This window comes from Myxocyprinus asiaticus, chromosome 7 (genome assembly GCF_019703515.2).
Source record: "Myxocyprinus asiaticus isolate MX2 ecotype Aquarium Trade chromosome 7, UBuf_Myxa_2, whole genome shotgun sequence".
In the NCBI taxonomy this organism is placed as follows: domain Eukaryota; kingdom Metazoa; phylum Chordata; class Actinopteri; order Cypriniformes; family Catostomidae; genus Myxocyprinus; species Myxocyprinus asiaticus.
This window is the reverse complement of record NC_059350.1, coordinates 45,138,278-45,157,676: the sequence shown is the minus strand read 5'-3', so window position 1 is coordinate 45,157,676 and position 19,399 is coordinate 45,138,278. Positions and strand designations below refer to the sequence as shown.

The 19,399-nt window shown below is 36.8% G+C and overlaps 2 protein-coding genes across 5 annotated transcripts in view; one reads left to right on the top strand and one right to left on the bottom strand.

Moving 5' to 3' along the window:
* Positions 1-1,903, top strand: part of dachb (dachshund b) — a 54,648-nt gene extending 52,745 nt beyond the window's left edge. For all 4 annotated transcript variants that reach the window (XM_051701990.1, XM_051701991.1, XM_051701993.1 and 1 more), the window contains one exon: positions 242-1,903. In XM_051701990.1, coding sequence (XP_051557950.1) covers positions 242-279 — 38 coding nt within the window. In that variant the 3' untranslated portion in view covers positions 280-1,903. The remainder of the gene's footprint in view (positions 1-241) is intronic.
* A 10,116-nt stretch (positions 1,904-12,019) lies between these two features.
* LOC127443587 (serine/threonine-protein kinase pim-2-like) lies at positions 12,020-18,474 on the bottom strand. The gene is made up of 8 exons (XM_051702262.1): positions 18,198-18,474; positions 17,028-17,252; positions 16,675-16,766; positions 16,344-16,391; positions 15,807-16,185; positions 15,321-15,497; positions 15,003-15,091; positions 12,020-14,468 (listed from the first exon to the last, which is right to left on the bottom strand). The coding sequence occupies exons 1-8, from the start codon at positions 18,472-18,474 to the stop codon at positions 14,457-14,459; spliced, it is 1,299 nt and encodes a 432-aa protein (XP_051558222.1). The 3' UTR covers positions 12,020-14,456.
* Between the last annotated feature and the right edge of the window lie 925 nt (positions 18,475-19,399).

Sequence of the window (19,399 nt, the reverse complement as noted above, 5' to 3'; positions counted from 1 at the left end):
TTTGTGATAGTCGGGTCACTTAAGACCCTATGTATTTAATATTTTTGCTGAAACACCCATGCATTTAAGGGTTAAATATGATTTCAGAAAGATCAAACCATTAGTTTAAAGGAGGAAATGGGTAATATATTTCATCAAAGAACACTTTTTCATTATCATTTATTTTCTCTTTGATCTCACTTACAAATTAAACATGTGTTTTAGTGTTCTCTAACCTCCCTCTTGTTATTTTCCCTCACAGAAACCAGAACATACACAAAGAACCCAATAATGTACTAAGAAGAGGCAAAGTCCTAATAAAAGGCAAGCCTGATCTCCACATTGGGGATAAAACCTACACAAAAAAACAAGACACTTCCCAAATTCCAGAGAGGACTTTGTGGCTTTTTATAAAATGAAGAGATGTTGGAGAATATTTGATCTTTGAGTGAAAGCATCATTCCCATCCTCTGAACCTCACAGCATTCCAAATTACTCAATGGTTGTTATATCTACATAGACTTTACATAATTCCCTTCTTAAGCTCACTTGATGTTTGAAGAGCAGTAATGCCTTCCTGTTATTTGTTCAGAGGTATCTACTGACATGGATTCTGCCGTCACTTTAAGAACAGTGACCCACAGTTCCATATGCTCAAGATGGAATGATGAAAATGTAAAAAATGGGATAAGACAGGGAGCTTGTTTCTGGCTTTCAGAGAAGACCACTTAGTGTTTTTAACTCTTGTTGTTTGAAAGACTCAAAATAGAAGAGTATGAGAACATTACATTTTGTTGCTTTTCTCTTTATGTCAATGTTCTCATTTTCTGTCCATTTCTTTGTAGGTTTGATTAGCTTCCCAGTGCTTTGATTAATCACAAAAATGTCAGAGTTGAAGAGTCAAAACTGTTTCTTCAGTTTGAGCTTTTTTCTTTTTTCTTTTTTTTTTGACTGTATGTGATTGTTTTGTATTTTTATGACCTTGCATTATTTAACTGGCTTTCAGTCTGAAGGAAAATCACCTGAATCCCTTTCCACTCATTGAATGTACTCACTGTATCCTGTATTTTTAAAAGTTCCGTGTTGAAATCCTTCTTAAAGTCAACATGAAATCAAAATTGACCCTGGTTCCTGGTCTTACTGTGAACAAATTGTTGGTGCACATTATTCTAAAGAGTCTTTGTAATATTTCATTAAATTTGCTCTGCCTCTAAAACGACTTTCTCTTTTGGCTGACGTCATCAAGTCCTCTTATTTTTGAGCCCCTCCCCTCCAACCACCTGTTATGTGGAGACCACTTTTCACAATCCAATCAATTGCCGATAAATTAAATGAAGCCCCGCCCTATGTTTTTCTCGTTAAATATCCTGTTTCTTTCTGAAATTCAATATTGGAATATAAGTCCCATTATAGAAATAAAATGGGTTTTGAATGCTGTTTCTTGTTGACTTTAATGGAAAATACTGTGTTACTATATTTCAAAAACATCACCACACTCATTCGAGCATTGTTTCGAAAGTCTCCCTGAAAGTTTCTCCCTTTATGTGTTAAGGATGTCTTTGGTTTGGATGAAACCTGTGGATTTTGTAAATGTGTTTTCCTGTTCCCAAGCATTTACAGAGATTTGATTCACTAACCATTTTAGCATTGGCTAAAACTAGACACTAGACCGCAGAGGATATTATCTTATGTGTTTGGCATTTTTCCCAGCATATGAGTCTTTATTTAGTCTGAGAGTTACTTAAAGAGGAAAACAGACTTCCCATGGAACAGAATTCCCTGCTGATGTCATCAGGATGAGCCATCGGTCCTATAGACTTTCAAATGATAAATGATGTCTCAAAAGGTCTAGATCAATGCCTGTCACCATTTTATCCTCCAAAAAGAAGCAACAACACAAATAAACAAAGAAATGCTCATGTCACTGGTGTCACCTTGTCATCAGTAATGTTTCTGATGAAGCAAAAGCCATCAAACAGTCCTATTGATTCAGGTCATGCAAATGAGACTCCATTAATAGCTTAAATGTCTCTGAGCTGCTAAGTGTAAGGCCTTTATAGACAGATATCAAACTCCTCATTAACATTCATAGTTTGTAGTTATCAAAGGGTATACTTACTGGCATTTCAGAGACTGTCATTTGATGAAGCTACCATGTATGGCAATGTATGGAAGCAGCTTCCAGTTTTTAGTAATAACGTTCATGGAAGGACTTGTGGTATTTTACTGTATACGGGTCATTCTTAGGCCTTTAGTACCAGAACATTTGATGTCATCATGACAACGCACAATATTTAAGAAGAGATGGTGAAATCATATGCTTGCTCCAAAAAAAAAAACAAAAAAAAAAAAAATATATATATATATATATATATATTATGCCCATACAAACCAACTAATCAACAAGCAGAATTTCAAATCGATACATTACAAGCATCAAATTTTAGCTCGCCTCCTATCCAACACTTTGTTTAAATTTACTCATTTACTCACCCTCAAGCCATCCCAGATGTGTATGACTTTATTTCTTCTGCAGAACACAAAGATATTTAGAAGAATATCTCAGCTCTGTTGGTCCATACAATGCAAGTGAATTGTGGCCAGAACTTTGAAGGTCCAAAGTTTACATAAAGGCAGCATAAAAGTAATCCACACGACTCCAGTGTTTAAATCCATGTCTTTAGAAGAGATATGATAGGTGTGGGTGAGAAACAGAACAATATTTAAGTCATTATTTTACTATAAATCTCCACGTTCACTTTCACATTCTTCTGCTTCTTTTGTTTTTGGCAATTCACATTCTTTATGCATATCGCCACCTATTGGGCAGGGAGGAGAATTTATAGTAAAAAAATGACTTAAATATTGATCTGTTTCTATCCTAGTGTTATTATAGTTTGGGATTTTGTTTTTATTTCTATTTTATATTCAATATTTCATTCCAAATTAGTTTTAGTTTTCGTTAGTTTACACAGTTATTCTGTTAGTTTTAGTTTAGTTTTAGTTTTCTCAGTTTCAATTTAGTTAGTTTTTGTTTTAGTTTTATAATTTTTTGTGGCTGCCAAAGCTGAACATTTACTGGTATCATTTAAAGTCTAACATCTTTAAATGTCTCTGGGCAGTCTTGTTTTAAATCTATCTAGTTGTATTATCATGTTTAATTTGTATTGTTAATGTTGCAAATGTTATAATATAGGGTGAATATGGGTAAAGTGACAAAGGACATTTAAACTTGATCCCCACTGTATCCATATGAATTTCCTAAAATCATTATTAAACATTACTAAACTAATCTTTGGGAAGTAAGCAATTAAGGAATAGTTCTCCCAAAAATGAAAATTCTCTCATCATTTACTCACCCTCATGCCATCCCAGAAGTGTATGACTTTCTTTCTTCTGCAGAGCAAAAATGAATATTTTTAGAAGAATATTTTAGCTCTGTAGATCCATACAATACAAGTAAATGGTGGCCAGAAATTTGAAGCTCCAAAAAGCACATAAAGGTAGCATAAAAGTAATGCATAAGACCCCAGTGGTTAAATTGATATCTTCAGAAGCAATATGATAGGTGTGGGTGAGAAACAGATCAGTATTTAAGTCCTTTTTTTACTGTAAATCTTGACATCAGCAGTCTTCTTGGCAGTCATGATTTCAAGCTCGCACACTACCAACTCTACTAGGAAGTGTAATCGAGCTTGAAATCATGATCGTTCCTGTAGACTGCAATTGCAAGATGTACAGTGAAAAAGAGTTACATGTTCTCACCCAAAACCGATTAGATTACTTCACAAGACATGATTTAAACCACGTATGGACTACTTTATGTGTTTTTGGAGCTTCAAAGCTTTGGACCCTGTTGACTTGTGTTGTATGGACCTACAGAGCTGAGATATTCTCCTAATATCTTTGTTTGTGTTCACCAGATTAAAGAAAGTCATACACATTTGGAATGGCATGAGGGTCAGTAAATGATGAAAAAAATTCAATATAAATTTTTTGGGAAAACAATCTTTTTGAGGTTTTAAATTTATGATTTTACTTTGGGATGTGTGGCAGAGCTCATTTCATGACCACCAGTGGGAAAAGCAATGGTAAAGAAAATGACAAAAAAAATTGAGGTGTAATGCTTATAAATGTTACATTATGATTTGTATGATGTAAAAGTGTATTAGAAAATATACAAATTAATTCCAAATACTTTGTAAATATTTTCTAGAGAAAATAATTTTTCCTCTGTCCCACTTTACTGCTTAAAAAAATCTGGGATTTGGTAAAAAAGAGGGTCTTCAAAGGTTCCACTTCCCAGTAGTAAGCATTTCTTCATTTTTGCTTTTGACTAAAGTTGAAGACATCCTAAGCTTTCTTCGAAGGTATAAGTGTCAAGAAATGGAAAATTTCCAAAAGTGTCCCACTTTGCCCGTATTCACCCTAGTATATCTAAAACTAAAATGAATTTGACACCATTTTTATTTTTATTTTAGTTAGTTTTGGAGTAATGAAACAGTATTTTAGTTTAGTTTTTTTTAATTTTTATTTTATTTAACAAAAATATTTTTATTTAGGTTTAGTTTCAGTTTTTGTTAACTATAATAACACTGTTCTATCCCCACACCTTATATCACTTCTGAAGATATGGTTTAACAACAGGAGTTGTATGGATTACTTTTATGCTGCGTTTTTATATGCTTTTTGGACTTTCAAAGTTCTGGCCACCATTCACTTGCATTGTATGGACCTACAGAGCTAAGATATTTTTCTAAAAATCTTCATGCTTTGCTCTTCTTGTTCTGCAGAAAAAAGAAAATCATACACTCATGGGATGACATGAGGTTGAGTAAATGATGACAGAATTTTAGGGTGAACTATACCTTTAAGAAAGAAAATGTCTGTGAACATATTTGCATATTCCATTTGATTTATTTTTTATTTTTTTGCAATACAAAAGGACTGATGGATGTTAACAACCTGTAATGCACTTCCCCCATCTCGTTTCAATATTCCGTGTACACAAAAGTAAATTTCCTATTAAAATCATTGTTTAGGTTTAGGGTTTGGGTATGGGTATGGGGTTATACTTTAAATGCTTAAGTTTCATAATAACATCTTATAACGTTTGTTATATTATTTTCATTTCGTCACAGTAAGTTTGAAAGCCATATATTTATAATTTGAATAGATAAAAAGTAAATTCTAGTAGGATCACTCAGTTTTGATGTACCTTGTGATTAAGCATATTATAATTGCAAAATAAATAAATAAATAAAACTATGACATTTCTTTTTCGAAACACGTTTTGTACAACCCTGTTACATTCAATTTTTTTAGAGTTGAACATTATAGGGTTAACATTCAGAGCAGAAATGGCTAATAATAGCCTTAACTTGCAAATATCATTGTACTACGTTGTTTACAGTCAATATTCTTGTGATTTTTTTCCCTGTAACTGAGTTGAACCCATTCAAATATAATGGTACCGAATGGGGTCATGCAAATTGGTTGATATTCCAGTGAATAAAAAACAAGTAAAAATTTTCCCGATTTGTGTTCTAGTTATATACAGTACACTAAACAGAGTCTTATATAAATAAAGTAAACATTAAGTCACCTTAAATAAGTTCAATATTTTGTTCATTGTTTCAGTAGTAGGTCATGGGGACGTGCATAGCACACAAATTATTTCCTGAAAACGACCCATACGTACTGTAATTGACTCATATTTCAGATTGTGGTGTGACCAGTGACTTGGGCGTTGAAGTTAAAGCAGACTGATGGTCTACAGTGATACAGCACAGCTCCAGTCATATAAAATCCTTTCCCAAACAAGGATATCGTGAATTGTGGAGCATTACAGTATTGTTGAATTGTAATCTGTCTTAATATTTTTCTTTTGCATATTTTGGGAATATCACTTGAGACCATAAGTCTGTGGGGACCATAAATAGATTTGAAAACAATCTGTGATGATGAAACTATTTTTTCATTTACTCTGAATTAGACTCGTTCTTTAAAAACAGATGGCCATTTAGAAACGTGGGAAAAGTGCGGTTTAAAAAATACAGCTAATATGAGATAGATGGAGCGGATAAACATGTGTTTGATATGGCTTGGGGTGCTCCTTCAATGTAAGCGTAAGTTTTTCCACCCGTTTAATCATCGGCAGGTAAAAATAGTAAGTGTGATTGGTTAGAAAAGTAATATCACCTCTTTTCAGCAAGCTTAACAGGACTAAGATGGTCAGAGACACTCAAAACCTAAACATTAGTCTTACTGTGTTTCATATAAAAATCTATTAAAGGGGGTGTATGCAGTTGGGGCCCACATACATTTTTGTACAGTAAAATTTAAATAAGGTTGTTGTCTCAAGTGAGCTGAAAACGTGGAGCCATTTCATGCACCAAAGCCTTCAAATAAAGATACTATGAAGCAAGCACTCCAACAAGACATGGAAAAACTGTTTGTTTAACAAGATTACCCATATTAGGGCACAGTGGAATGGAAAGGGGAGGAAATGGTTTGAAAGGAAATTATTAAATTGTGATTAAGTCATTGAACCCATCAACAACATTTCTCTTGACATCTGAAGATAAGAGAGGATGTTTTTGCTCATCTAAAGCGACCAACATTCCATTCTTTCTACTTCCCCTATTAAGGAACGGGAACGTTTTATAAAAAATGATAGATAGATAGATAGATAGATAGATAGATAGATAGATAGATAGATAGATAGAGACAGACAGACAGACAGACAGACAGATAGATAGATGCAACAGTGAAAAAACAAACAAACAAATAAAGAAAAATTCACATTCTTCACATCTCTCTAGTGTAATACCAGGTGATTGCAATGTAAAAGATCAATATTTCAATTTCAGACAGCATTTTTATTCCCTAGGATTAGAAAACAATAAAATTCTCAATTTTCTCTATCTGCCGAATGAAGAATCTCTCAGATTTACTGATAGCAAAATGAAAAGGTTTTAGTCTGCGAGCAAGATGTTTGAATTTGTGAATTATTCATTGAGATCTGTTTGTGCAAGTGAATAGCCACTTGCTCCAATATCGAAGGGTAAATAATACAGATTGCTCAAACACAGCAGAGGAATTTAACACTGAAAAGTGAAAATGCGGACAAAGCTTTCTGCACCACAGCAGGGTCACTTACTGATAAATAGACCTGTGACAGACTTGCATTATGAACACTGACTAAAGCTTTCTCTGTAACAGAAAAAAAGGACATGTTAGGCAGGATGTTAGAAAGTCATACAGTTTTGGAACAACATGAGGGTGAGTGAATATGACATGATTTTCAATTTGGGTGAACTATCACTTTAAGATCTAACAGTTTCTTGCTTTGCAACACATAAATGCATAATAATAAAAAAATAAATAAAATAATAATAAAAAAATAAATAAAAAAAAACAGTTATCAGAAAGTAATGTCTTCAAATAAGCTTTAATCGTAGCAGTATCGTGGGATCTTATCCTTTATGCGCCTTTTTAAATGACTTAATAAATAAAATTTACATTTTCAATTCAGTTCAGATTTCACCTACAAAACCCAATTTTTAACATCTTACCTTTACATTTATTAATTTAGCAGATGCTTTTATCCAAAGTGACTTACAAATGAGGAGTACAATAGAAGCAATTCTTCCTAAGGATTTGTTTTATTTGTTTCAGTAGAGAAGAAAGAAGTGGATTAGTGGGACTAAGTCAAGTGCTCGCGAAAGAGATGCATCTTCAGGTGTTTCTTGAAGGTGGTTAGAGAGTCAGATGCTTGGGAGGGTTTGGAAGGTCATTCCACCAGTGAAGAACGGATGAACTGAAGGTCCAGGAAAGTGTTTTTGTGCCTCTGTGAGATGGTACCTTGAGGTGCCGTTCACTCGCTGATCTTAGGCTTCTGGAGGGCACATTGACTTGAAGTAGTGAGTGTAGATAGGGGGTTGCAGAGCCAGTGGTTGTTCTGTAGGCAAGCGACAATGTCTTGAATTTGATGCGAGCAACCATTGGTAACCAGTGCAGTTTGATGAAAAGAGGCATGACGTGCTCTCTCTTGTGTTCATTAAAGACCAATCATGCCACTGCGTTCTGGATCAGTTTCAGAGGTTTGACTACTTGCAGGAAATCCTGCCAGAAGAGCATTACAGTAGTCCAGTCTAGATATAATAAGAGCCTGGACAAGGAGTTGTGTAGCATGCTCAGATAGGAAGGGTCTGATATTCCTAATCTAATACAGTGCAAATCTGCATGATCAGGCTGTTATTGAAATGTGGTCTATGAAGTTCAACTGATCATCAAACACAACCCTGAGATTTCTGGCTGTTGTTGTTGGTGTAATTGTTGAAAAGTCTCGTTGAATGGTAAGTTATGATGAACTGCTGGGCTAGCTGGTAAAACAAGGAGTTCGGTCTTTGCTGGGTTGATTTGGAGGTGGTGTTTTTTCATCCAACATGAAATGTCCGCCAGACAGCCTGAAATCCGTGCAACAACCGTAGGATCATCAGGGTGCAATGAGAGGCAATGAGAATTGTGTGTCATCAGCATAGCAATGATGGGAAAAGCCATGTGCCTTAATGACAGATCCCAGTGATGTCATGTAAATGGAGAAGAGGAGGGGCCCATACACTGTACCCTGAGGCACCCCAGTGACTAGCTGGTGAGGCTTGGACACCGCTCCCCTCCAAGACACTTTGAAGGTGCTACCTGTGAGGTACGACTCAAACAAGCACGTTTCCTGTGATGTCCATTGCTGTGAGAGTTGAAAGGAGGATCTGGAGGTTGACAGTGTCGAAAACAGCAGACAGGTAATCTTGACATTATTTTTATTTATAAAGGACAACTTGACTTTTGTTCTTTATTTTATTATTTTATTTTGTTTCACGAATGATGCAAGGGTTGTAACACCAGTGACGAAAACATCACGGCCAAATTCTCTTAAAAGATGAATTTTCTTAGATGGTGTCAATAGCATAGCATAACAAATCCCAACCCTAATGCTCAAAATAATCAATTGTTTTGAGTAGGGAAAAATTAGATCAACAAATTAGTTCAAATAAATTGACCTTAAGGAGTATTTAGAACTTTCTCTTTCTTTTGAGTTCACAAAACTGACACCTTTTAAGTAAACTGAATTGTTTTATTGTTTTGAGTTTAATGTTTAGCTTGTCTCTGTAAATTTACAGGAACTGAAATTTAACTGAAACTGGGCAAGGGATTTCTATTTACCAGCACACTTTGCATGGCACTCGAAATGGAGAGTATGTTGTTAAAATATATTAAAAATAAGTGTTATATAATGTGTATAATGTGTCTTTGTGCAAGATGAATGTAAAAGGGATACTTTTTAATGTTTTGCTGTGTTATTTAAAAGAGTTTCAGATATGTTAAAGTATTTTTGGGGTTACCATTATGGTGAATACTAGTGGAGCTTGAGCTTAGGATGAGGATAGGTACAATTTAAGATCGTACTATAGTATACTTTACTTGTTGAGTAATTATAGCTGCCATTGCCAGTATTGCCAGATGCTTAAAGAACACTTTATGGAAAAATTGCTTTTTTCTAGTCATAAAATAGACAACAAATTAAAAAAATGTATTTATTTTTATTGAATATTGATGGAGCAACATAATTTGTGTGAAAAGAAATAATAATGGAAGGTAATTTTGGTTAAAATTCAGTTTTTAAAAAAAGGTAGTGAGGAAGCCTTTTACCCCACACATTTGGGGTAAAAGGCCCCTAGGTGGGGTTATAGTGATATCGTTTAGATATAGGGACAGTAGTTATAGGGCAAAATTTGTCAACTAATCCAAATAATTTTGAGACAGTAAGATGATTTTTTGAGTAACATATTAAGATGATGCTTACTTAAAATAACTACTTCAGAAAAGGGTGAACAATTTCCTGTTAATTTCAAACACATTTGGCATTTTATAGCATCTCAAGAATTAATCTCAACAAATGAATCTCTATTGTGATTGGATCAGTCAATGTCAGGCCACTTTGAACATATTTCTTAACAAATCTATTCCCCCACTTAAAAAAATGATGTGTTTTATAGGGGCCTTTAGCCCCTGCAACAGTGGGTCTTTTTACCCCAAATTCCATCTTTTCACTTCTGGACAGCTATTAAAAATTTTTGGTTTAATGACCTTGAACAAAACTGAAAATGATAAATATTTTTTCTCTAAATGTGATAATTTCAGGGATTCTCATTAGCTACATAAATTTGCATCATTTAAAAAAAATCTAGACAATTAGATAAAATTGCCTCAGGAAACTTTTGCAGTGCATAGTGACAAACAGGTGTTTAGGAAAGTGCTTTGGTAGTTTTTATTGCTATTTAGTGTTTTTGGGAGAAAATAAAATCAAAGGAGCCTTTTGCCCCTGTGACGAGGAGGAGGGCGTGGCCAGGCCATGATGGTGCACAGCCTGCGCTGAATCAGCTGATCAGTGGAAGAGCGAGATAAAGGGGAGCTGGAGGCGCCAGTTTGAGAGTGAGAGAGACGCATGCGGCATGTGTGTCTGTGTCCGTTTATGTTTTATTTTGTTTTAAGTTTATTTTTACATTAAACCTTTATGTTGACTGTTCAGCCAGTTCCCGCCTCCTCCTTGCCCATCCTCATAATGTTACAGTGGTGCTGAAACCCGGGAGGGAGGAAGGATGCGCTGTCGCGGAGTCCTCACAGCTGCCATCCACCAGGGGAGCAGCTGCAGCCATCTGCCTGGGGACGGAGGGGTCGCTTCCGGCCGCCGAGAGCCGGAGGAACCGCTGCCATCCACCGAGAAGAGGAGGAGGTCTCGCTGCCATCCACCGGGAGAGAAGCTAGCTGTCGTCCACAAAAGGGTGAAGGGCGGTTGAGGACCGGGCGACAGCGTGTCCGGGAACCGGCGAGCAAGTTTTTGTATCTCTTCTCTATCTCCCTCCTGCCGCTAAAACAGCACCAACCCGCATCTCAGAATAGCATTCTGAGATGCTGTTCTTCTCACCACAATTGTATGGAGCGGTTATCTGAGTTACTGTAGACTTTGTCAGTTCGAACCAGTCTGGCCATTCTCTGTTGACCTCTCTCATCAACAAGGCATTTCCATCCACAGAACTGCCGCTCACTGGATATTTTTTTTTTTTTTTTGGCACCATTCTGAGTAAACTCTAGAGACTGTTGTGTGTGAAAATCCCAGGAAATCAGCAGTTACAGAAATACTCAAACCAGCCCATCTGGCACCAACAATCATGCCACAGTCCAAATCACTGAGATTTTTCCCCATTCTGATGGTTGATGTGAACATTAACTGAAGCTCCTGACCTGTATCGGCATGATTTTATGCACTGCACTGCTGCCACACAAATGGCTGATTAGATAATCGCATGGATGATTGTTGGTTCCAGACGGGTGTATATGTAAATATATTATACATGCTTTTATAGAAGGTATAGCTGCTTGTTTTAGCACTATATAAGTCTTGGCGACAAAATTTGTCAATACTACTTTGACACATGTGATGGAACCACTGAACATCTCACACTCATGTCGTTCCAAACTCATTTGGCACACAAGAAGAGTAAATTATGACACAATTTTCATTCTTGTGTGAACTATTGCTTTAAGTCATATATTAACAAAGAGAAACAGAAAACAGGGAAAGAGAATATGTTTGGATTCATTAAGTATTTTTTGGGTCAGAGTCCCCATTCAGAGGGACTGCATTTGTGTGAATGTGTGTACATGTGTATCTATATTGCATATTGAGGATTATAAACCTCAGTTACTACGTGGTACCACCACAGTATTTTTTTAAGGGAAAAGTTGTCTTAGAAACATGAACAGTTTAGAACGAAAATACATTACTGTGTATAATTAATATCAGGACAATGGAACACTTGGAGCAATGTGAAGGACATGGAGGAATATCAGAACAGTGCTGCCGTCTAGTGGTTATAAACATTTAGACTTAATTTTCCTATGCAAGAAACAAAACAACCTTCACATGCATTCACATTCACAAATGCATACTCACATATAGGATACAACACATTTTGGGAGAGCCATGATTGAATTTTATTATTGTGATCAAAATATATAGTCAAAATATACTTAAAATAATTAAAAATATAATTTACATAGGACAGCTTTTTGTTGAAAAAAAAATATACATATCGCCATATTTTACTCGCAGCATAAATACATTCTATGCTCATGAAGACAACTTCACATGATGTAATACAGTAAATGGAGACTGCTAGTTGCACAAAACAACTTGCAGTAGTTTTTTGTTTTGTTTTTCAAAGACCTAGTTCAAAATAAACTTAAATTAGAATATTTTGTATTCTCCTAAAAAAAAAAAAATCATCATCATCATCATCATCTTTTTGTAATATTTAAACAAGTGTAAACGGTGTAGAATAAATTACTTCTAAAATATAATCCAGAACTGATTACAAATTAGATGATTTAAATTCTAATCAGCAATGTAATTTTTTAGAGTACAATTTTAGGTAATCTAATCTGATTCATTTCGGATTAATCATGGGATGTTTTGATAAATCTGATAATTCATTTAAAATGTATTATGAACCAACTGCATTAACACTTTCTATAAACATTAGTAAACATGAAATCAGATAGCAACTATCTATAGTTAGTTACTAAGCTATATTTCAGTTGTGTAAAACAAAAGGTACTTGGCAGGGGCATTAAAAACTAACACTATATTACACAAGATGGAAGACAATGTCTACATTTACATGCACATCGATATTCCCTTTTGTAATCAGAATATGGCCGTTTTCGTTTTGCTAATGTGTCATGTTTACAGTGAGGCGTTCTGGGCCGTCCATGATAAAAAACTATGAGGCTTTTTTACAGAAACTACTGGGCAGTTTTACAGGAACCTCAAGGGCAGTCATGACATGGAGCTTTGTGTAGCCATAGCAGGAACTTCTGAGAAGGCCTTTAAATGAACCTCTGGGGAGGCCATGATAAGAACCTATGGGTCAGCCTTACAGGAACCTTTGGGGCAGCTATGAAAGGAACCTATGTGTTGGCCATGACAAGACTCTCTGGGTGGCTGAAACAGTAACCTCTTGGGCAGCCATCACAGAAAACTTTAGTGCAGCAATGGGAGGAAACTCTTGGCCATGAAAGGAACATTTGTGTAGAGATGACAGTTTGCTCTGTGGCAACCATGACAGGAAGCTTTGGTGCAGCTGTGGCAGGAACCTCTGGGGCGGCCATAATAAAAACATAAAAGGTCTTTACAGAATCCACTGGGCAGTTAGAGCAGGAACTTCTGGGCTGGCCTTGATAAGAACCTATTGGCCATAGGCCATTACAAGAAACTTCCGAGCTGTCATAGCAGGAGCCTCTTGGCGGCTGTGACAGAAACCTCAGGAGTGGCCTTCATAGGAACCTCTGGGATGGCCATTAAAAAAACATACAATGTTTTAACAGAAACCACTTGGCAGCTTTTACAGGAAACCTCATTACATGGAGCTTTGTGCAGCCATAGCAGTAACCTCTGTGATTGCCTTGAAGGAACCTCTGGGGTAAGAGCTTATGGGTCAGCCTAACAGGAACATTTGGGGTGGTTATAATAGGAACCTCTGGGACGGCCAATATAAAAACCTTTCAAAGTTATACAGAAACAGCTGGGTAACTTTTACAGGAAACCTCAAGGGAAGCCATGACAGAGAGTTTTGTGCAGCCATAGCAAAAACCTCTGGGCGGCCATCATAAGAACATGAGGGTCAGCCTTAAAGAACCTTTGAAGCAGTCATGACAGGAGTGTCTGGGTGGCCGTAGCAAGAACCTCTGTGTAGCCGTAGCAGGAGCCTCTTGGTGGCTGACAGAAACATCTGGGCAGTTGTGACAGATACAACCGAACAGCTTTTACAGAAACATCAAAGGCAGCCATGAGAGGGAGCTCTGGGCGGCCATACCAGGAACCTCTCTGCGCCTGTGGCCGGAACCTCTGTGCGCCTGTGGCAGAAACCTCTGGGTGCCTGTGGCAGAAACCTCTGGACGGTTGTGACAGGAGCCTTAAGGGCAGCAATGACAGGGAGCTCTGGGCGGCCATAGCAGGAACCTCTGTGCGCCTGTCGCAGAAACATCTGGGTGCCCGTGGCAGAAACCTCTGGACGGCTGTGACAGGAGCCTTTAGGGCAAAAATGACAGGGAGGTCTGGGTGGCCATGGTAGGAATCTCTTTGGCGGCTTTGGGAATGTCAGGGAGTGGCCTTGTGGTGGAGAGAGGAAGGAATGGTGCAGTCCCATACATTTGCAAGCAAACAAACTATATACACTATATGCACATCCCTACTCCAAGGTGCCAGACGCAACCAGGGCTTGCCAGCCTCGCCAGACGCAAAAACTTGAGGGATGAAGAAGCCAAGCATGTCAGCCTGCCAGATGCAAAGCTGACATAAAGAGAAAAGAGGGGGCAGCAGAGACAGGGAGCTCTTTTCTCTGATTTGCCACAACTTATGCGGTGACCTGAAACAAAAACAGAAATAAGGATTATTGTTTAAATACATTGCAATTAATACCACATTTAAACACTGTTTAAATCTAATTTACATTTAATACCATATATAAACACAGTTTAAACAACATAACAACATAAAACAAATGCACAAAAAGGGAGGTAACTCTCTTAAAGAACAGAATTTTAAATTATATAACTTGAGAAAGCATATGTCATAAGGTATAAACATACAACTTGTCAGCTGTGCAGTGTATATGGATTAATAATATGACATAAAAGCATAAGAAAGCTATGGTGGCCAGGAAGTGCACAACACAACTAAATAAGCAAAGCAAATAAAAGCTGATAACACATCAAAAATAAGCCACAACCCAACGAGATAAAGCCACAACACAACGGAAGAGCCACGGCACAACGGAATTAAGTCACAAGCTGTTTTTACATGATCTGATAACCAAACTTATCCAAAAAATCTGATTCAAAATCTTTAAAATGTAAATATTATCTTCAAAATCGATTTTAGTTGATCTAAGGCTCAATACCTTAAACCAGTCATGGCGAAGTATCTTCTCCAGATCCATCCGCCGCTTTGGCTCACTCTGCAGGAGAGCCTGAATCAAATGGCTGCATTCTGTGCAGAGAGATGCGAGGGACTGATCATTACCATAAACACTTGCTATATTTAATCATGTTGTTCTAAGCTGTAAGATCTTACTTTAGGCCATAATATCAGTAACAATTCCTGCATTATCCATATGACCATCCTTTATGCAGATATTACCTTTCTGCCTGCTTTCTTTGTTCTGTTTTGTTAAATTTAAAATTACAATTGGCTTTCTTTGGTGTGATGAAGATCTCACCTCTTGACAAGCAAGCCTTTGACCAGCACTTGGCATCCATCATGTGCAAGTCAATGCCATGTGGATAATGCCCACATACCATCTGGAAGAGGAGCATTCCCAATGACCAGACAGTCGCTGGCTTGCCATTGTACTTGCCCTTCGCTGAATATTCAGGAGGGCAGTACCGTTGTGTGCCTATAGGAAAGAGATTTTGTCAGATGTGTATGTTTTCACTGTATCAGTTAGCATGAAAGAAATAACTGAAGTGTATGTGTATGTGTTTTTTTTTAAACAGTGGTTCCTATTCCATAAAACTGAAAAAGTTAGCTTGGCTCTATCTGAAAGTTGTCATCCAGGTCTTAGTGACATTGTCACTAGAGTTTAATCATATCAAATCAAATCACTGTATTGACACTCCACCAGATATACAAATGTAATTGTAACAGACAAAGATGCTTATGATTCAAAATGTCCCAAACAACAGCTTTGAGGGATTATACTCACCAATGAATGTCATGTAGGCACTCTTCCTAAGGAGGTCCCCGCATCCAAAGTCAATCAGCTTCACCTCCAGGGTGTTGCTGTTGACAATGAGGTTCTCGAGCTTGATGTCCCGGTGCAGAACTCCACGGCGACAGCATATATCAGCAGCTAGCACGGCCTGCCTCATGACAGACCGTGCTAGCCCTTCATGCAGTCTGCCGCTGTGGCGCTGCACATAGTCGAACAAATCCTCACAGGGTGAGGGACGCTCAAGCACCATGATGTAAAATCCAGCCTGCTCCTCCCAGTCCAGCAGCTGAATTATATTGGTGCATCTGGGGCCCCTGTTGGCCAGGATGGTCAGAGCCACTTCTGTGGGAAGGGGTTCAGGATGATCAGGCTAGGAAAAAGACAAGTATTATGATGGCTAATAAGGATTGAGCCTTGGACCAATTTTTATTGATGGTAGTTTGAATAGTCAGATCATTAGTTGCATGTGGTTAACATTCATATAAGATGCTTTAAATTGAAAACAGTGACTGAGAGATGCCTGCTTACTATGCTGATGTACTCCTCATAAAACTTCCTGACCAGTTTCACAGCCACCTGATCAACAAAACAAGAAATAGGGATTTGTGTGAGAATTAGTTACAATTAACATGTGTGTAGTGGTCAGTTCATTTCAGTCATTAATCTTGAACAGACTTGTAATTTTTATGTGTATTTAAATTCCGAGCGTGAATTTAAAAGTAGCATTCATAGAGCTTGTTTGGTCAGTCAGTCTGTACTGGTCAAGTGGACATGAGATACATTAAGAGGGCTTGTAGAGAGCAGAGTGAGATAAAAGGATGAGGATGTGACAGATAATATAAGTAAATAAAAACAATACCTTCAAGCCATCCTTAAGGCGAACCCCTTCGTAGACGGCTCCAAACCCTCCTTGTCCCAGCTTTTTGCCAACATGATATTGACTAAAAATGTCTGTTAAAAGATAAATAATGCAGTTGGAAAGAAATTTAAAACAGTGACAGCAGTCTTGCAGAGTGACATGCCATACGACTGTATTGAACAACTTTTTGTAAACAACAGATTTTATATTGTCCTTGTTCCTAAGGCCACTTTTTAATCAGGACAGGAAAGACAATGTCCAGAAGATGACTTAAAAACCATAGTACTGTTTTGCAGATAATGAAAGAAGAGCATGTTTGTGTGATTTATTTGGGATTGTGGCAGTAAACTCACCCGTAGGACTCGTGTCCACAGTTTTACTGTCCAGCTGTCCTGTCAGAGGACTCCCAGCTGCACGACAAGCTGGACCGTTGTGGACGTCCTGGTGGTCTGGAGTGGGAGGGACCTCAGGGTGAGCGGCAGGAAGTTCCTTTGCCGTGGCTTCCACAGGGTCACTGTGAGGAGCAGTGTCCTGATGATCAAAGCCCTCTACAGTGATTTGCTCTAGAGAATTCTGATCTAAAGAGGGAAATAGAAAGCAAAAGCTTGTTTTAAACAAATATCATTAATTATTGCATATTCATAATAATGGAAACTAATATCTACACTGTAAAAATCCTGTTAAATGTAAAGTAAAAATTCATACACTCAGCAGTCAACACCTCACATTTCTTCTTCTCAATTACTCATTATGGGGACATAATTCATGTATTCTACATAAATAATATATTAGAAATAAGCATAACCCTATAATGTAGTTAAAAGTAATTAAATTAATTGAAAGTCAGTAACTGTAATCCGATTACAATCATTTAAAATGTAATTCATTTCACTACTTTTCATTACTAAAAGTAATTTGATTACCGTAACTATTTACATTGTAATTTGATTACACCCAACACTGCACACAGTGAACAGTGTTGTTGCACACTCATAAGCAAAACACCATCAAGAACACACACTGACACTAAAATAATGCAATAAACATAAAAGTAACCAACATAACTGTAACACAGCACACCCCAATATATATTACTGGTATCAAAAATAGGAGGAAATATATTTTCTGGGTCATCAGGGAACATCCTTTTATTGTTTTTCACCATAAATCATAAGGTGATTCATAGTTTTGACTAACAAAAATGTAATTTTAATATATTTTATTGTACAATTATTTTCTAGCTGAATATAATATAGTTTTTAACTGTCAATGATGTGGTATTTCATGCTTTTTACTTCCCAAAAACAATTGTGTACTGTATTTTTTTTGTATTGAACAATTGCATGTATTATCTTGTTAAAATAATATCATTTTTCAGTTTAGTAGGCTATATGGTAACTTAAAGTTACTTACAGCAAATTTACAGGTCTATTTCAGTTAAAGTGACATTTTGAACCTGTGACTGTGAATGATGCGATGACTTTTTGATGTTTTGGTGCTTTTCTCATAATACTACACTTTACCTTCAGGCTTGACCTCAGGTGAACTCTCACAACCCTGGTCAGCCGTCTCACCCGGTCTAGAACTGCTCTCCACCACATAAACTCTGCCAGCTCTTCGCCACTTCCAGACGATGGTGATCTTTCGCCTGCCCCTCTTTTTTTTCGCAGTGAAAGCGGCGGGATTTTTCCCGGCCGTGTCGCTGCCGGATTCACGTGCGGGTCGCTGATTGAACTCGACCACCGCACCTTGAACCGGCATTTCTAAAGGTCTCACTTTCCGTGATCCGCGCTGACCCATGCTGCTAACTACACCGACAACTAAACACCCTCAACGAAACACAAGAAATCCAAAGACTATATACAACTGTCACGTAGAAAAGTTCGAATTCTGACTATGACGTAATAAACACTCACATCAGAGAATCTGAGAACATCAAAAGATCTGCTGTTCAGTCAAATTCAATATAAAACACATCATTACATGAAAAGAGACTTTGTTGAACTGTGCCCATACAACACACATATAGCATTATATTTCAAAACATTTCAGAAAATAGGACTATATTGTTAATATAGCTTACACAGGAAAAATGGTACATTTGCAGTAAGGTTTCATTTATTAACATTGGTTAACAACAACATAAGTTAACATTAACTAACAATGAACAATACTTTTACAGCATTTATTAATCTTGGTTAATGTCAGTTTCAACATACTGTACTAATACATTTTTAAAAATCAAAAGTTGTATATGTTAACATTAGTTAATGCATTATTATCTAACATGAACTAACAATTAAAAAAATATTTTTGCGTTAATGTTAGTTAATAAAAAATGCAATTAAAACTTATATTGTTTTTTATTTTAGTTCTTGAAGTAAAATTACATTTATCTCATATAATAACAATAATATATTATCATCAGTTTATAAAGATGCTTCACGTGTATGGACCATATCAGTTTGGTTACACTAAATAAAAAGTCTCTCAGTCTGAGCAAAATATAGAATTTAAAAATGTTATAACGTAATGCTTCATCTTAGCTTTTTCTCTGAATTCTCTTCACCTCAACCTTGGAGATTTTTCAAGATTTTTTTGCGCTGACAGAGTGTCTCTGAATGTAACTCAAGAAGACTGCACAATACACTCAGACACTCTCTCTAACACAACAAACATAGGAAATAATAATATCTGACACATGTGAATGAATATTCTATGTGGC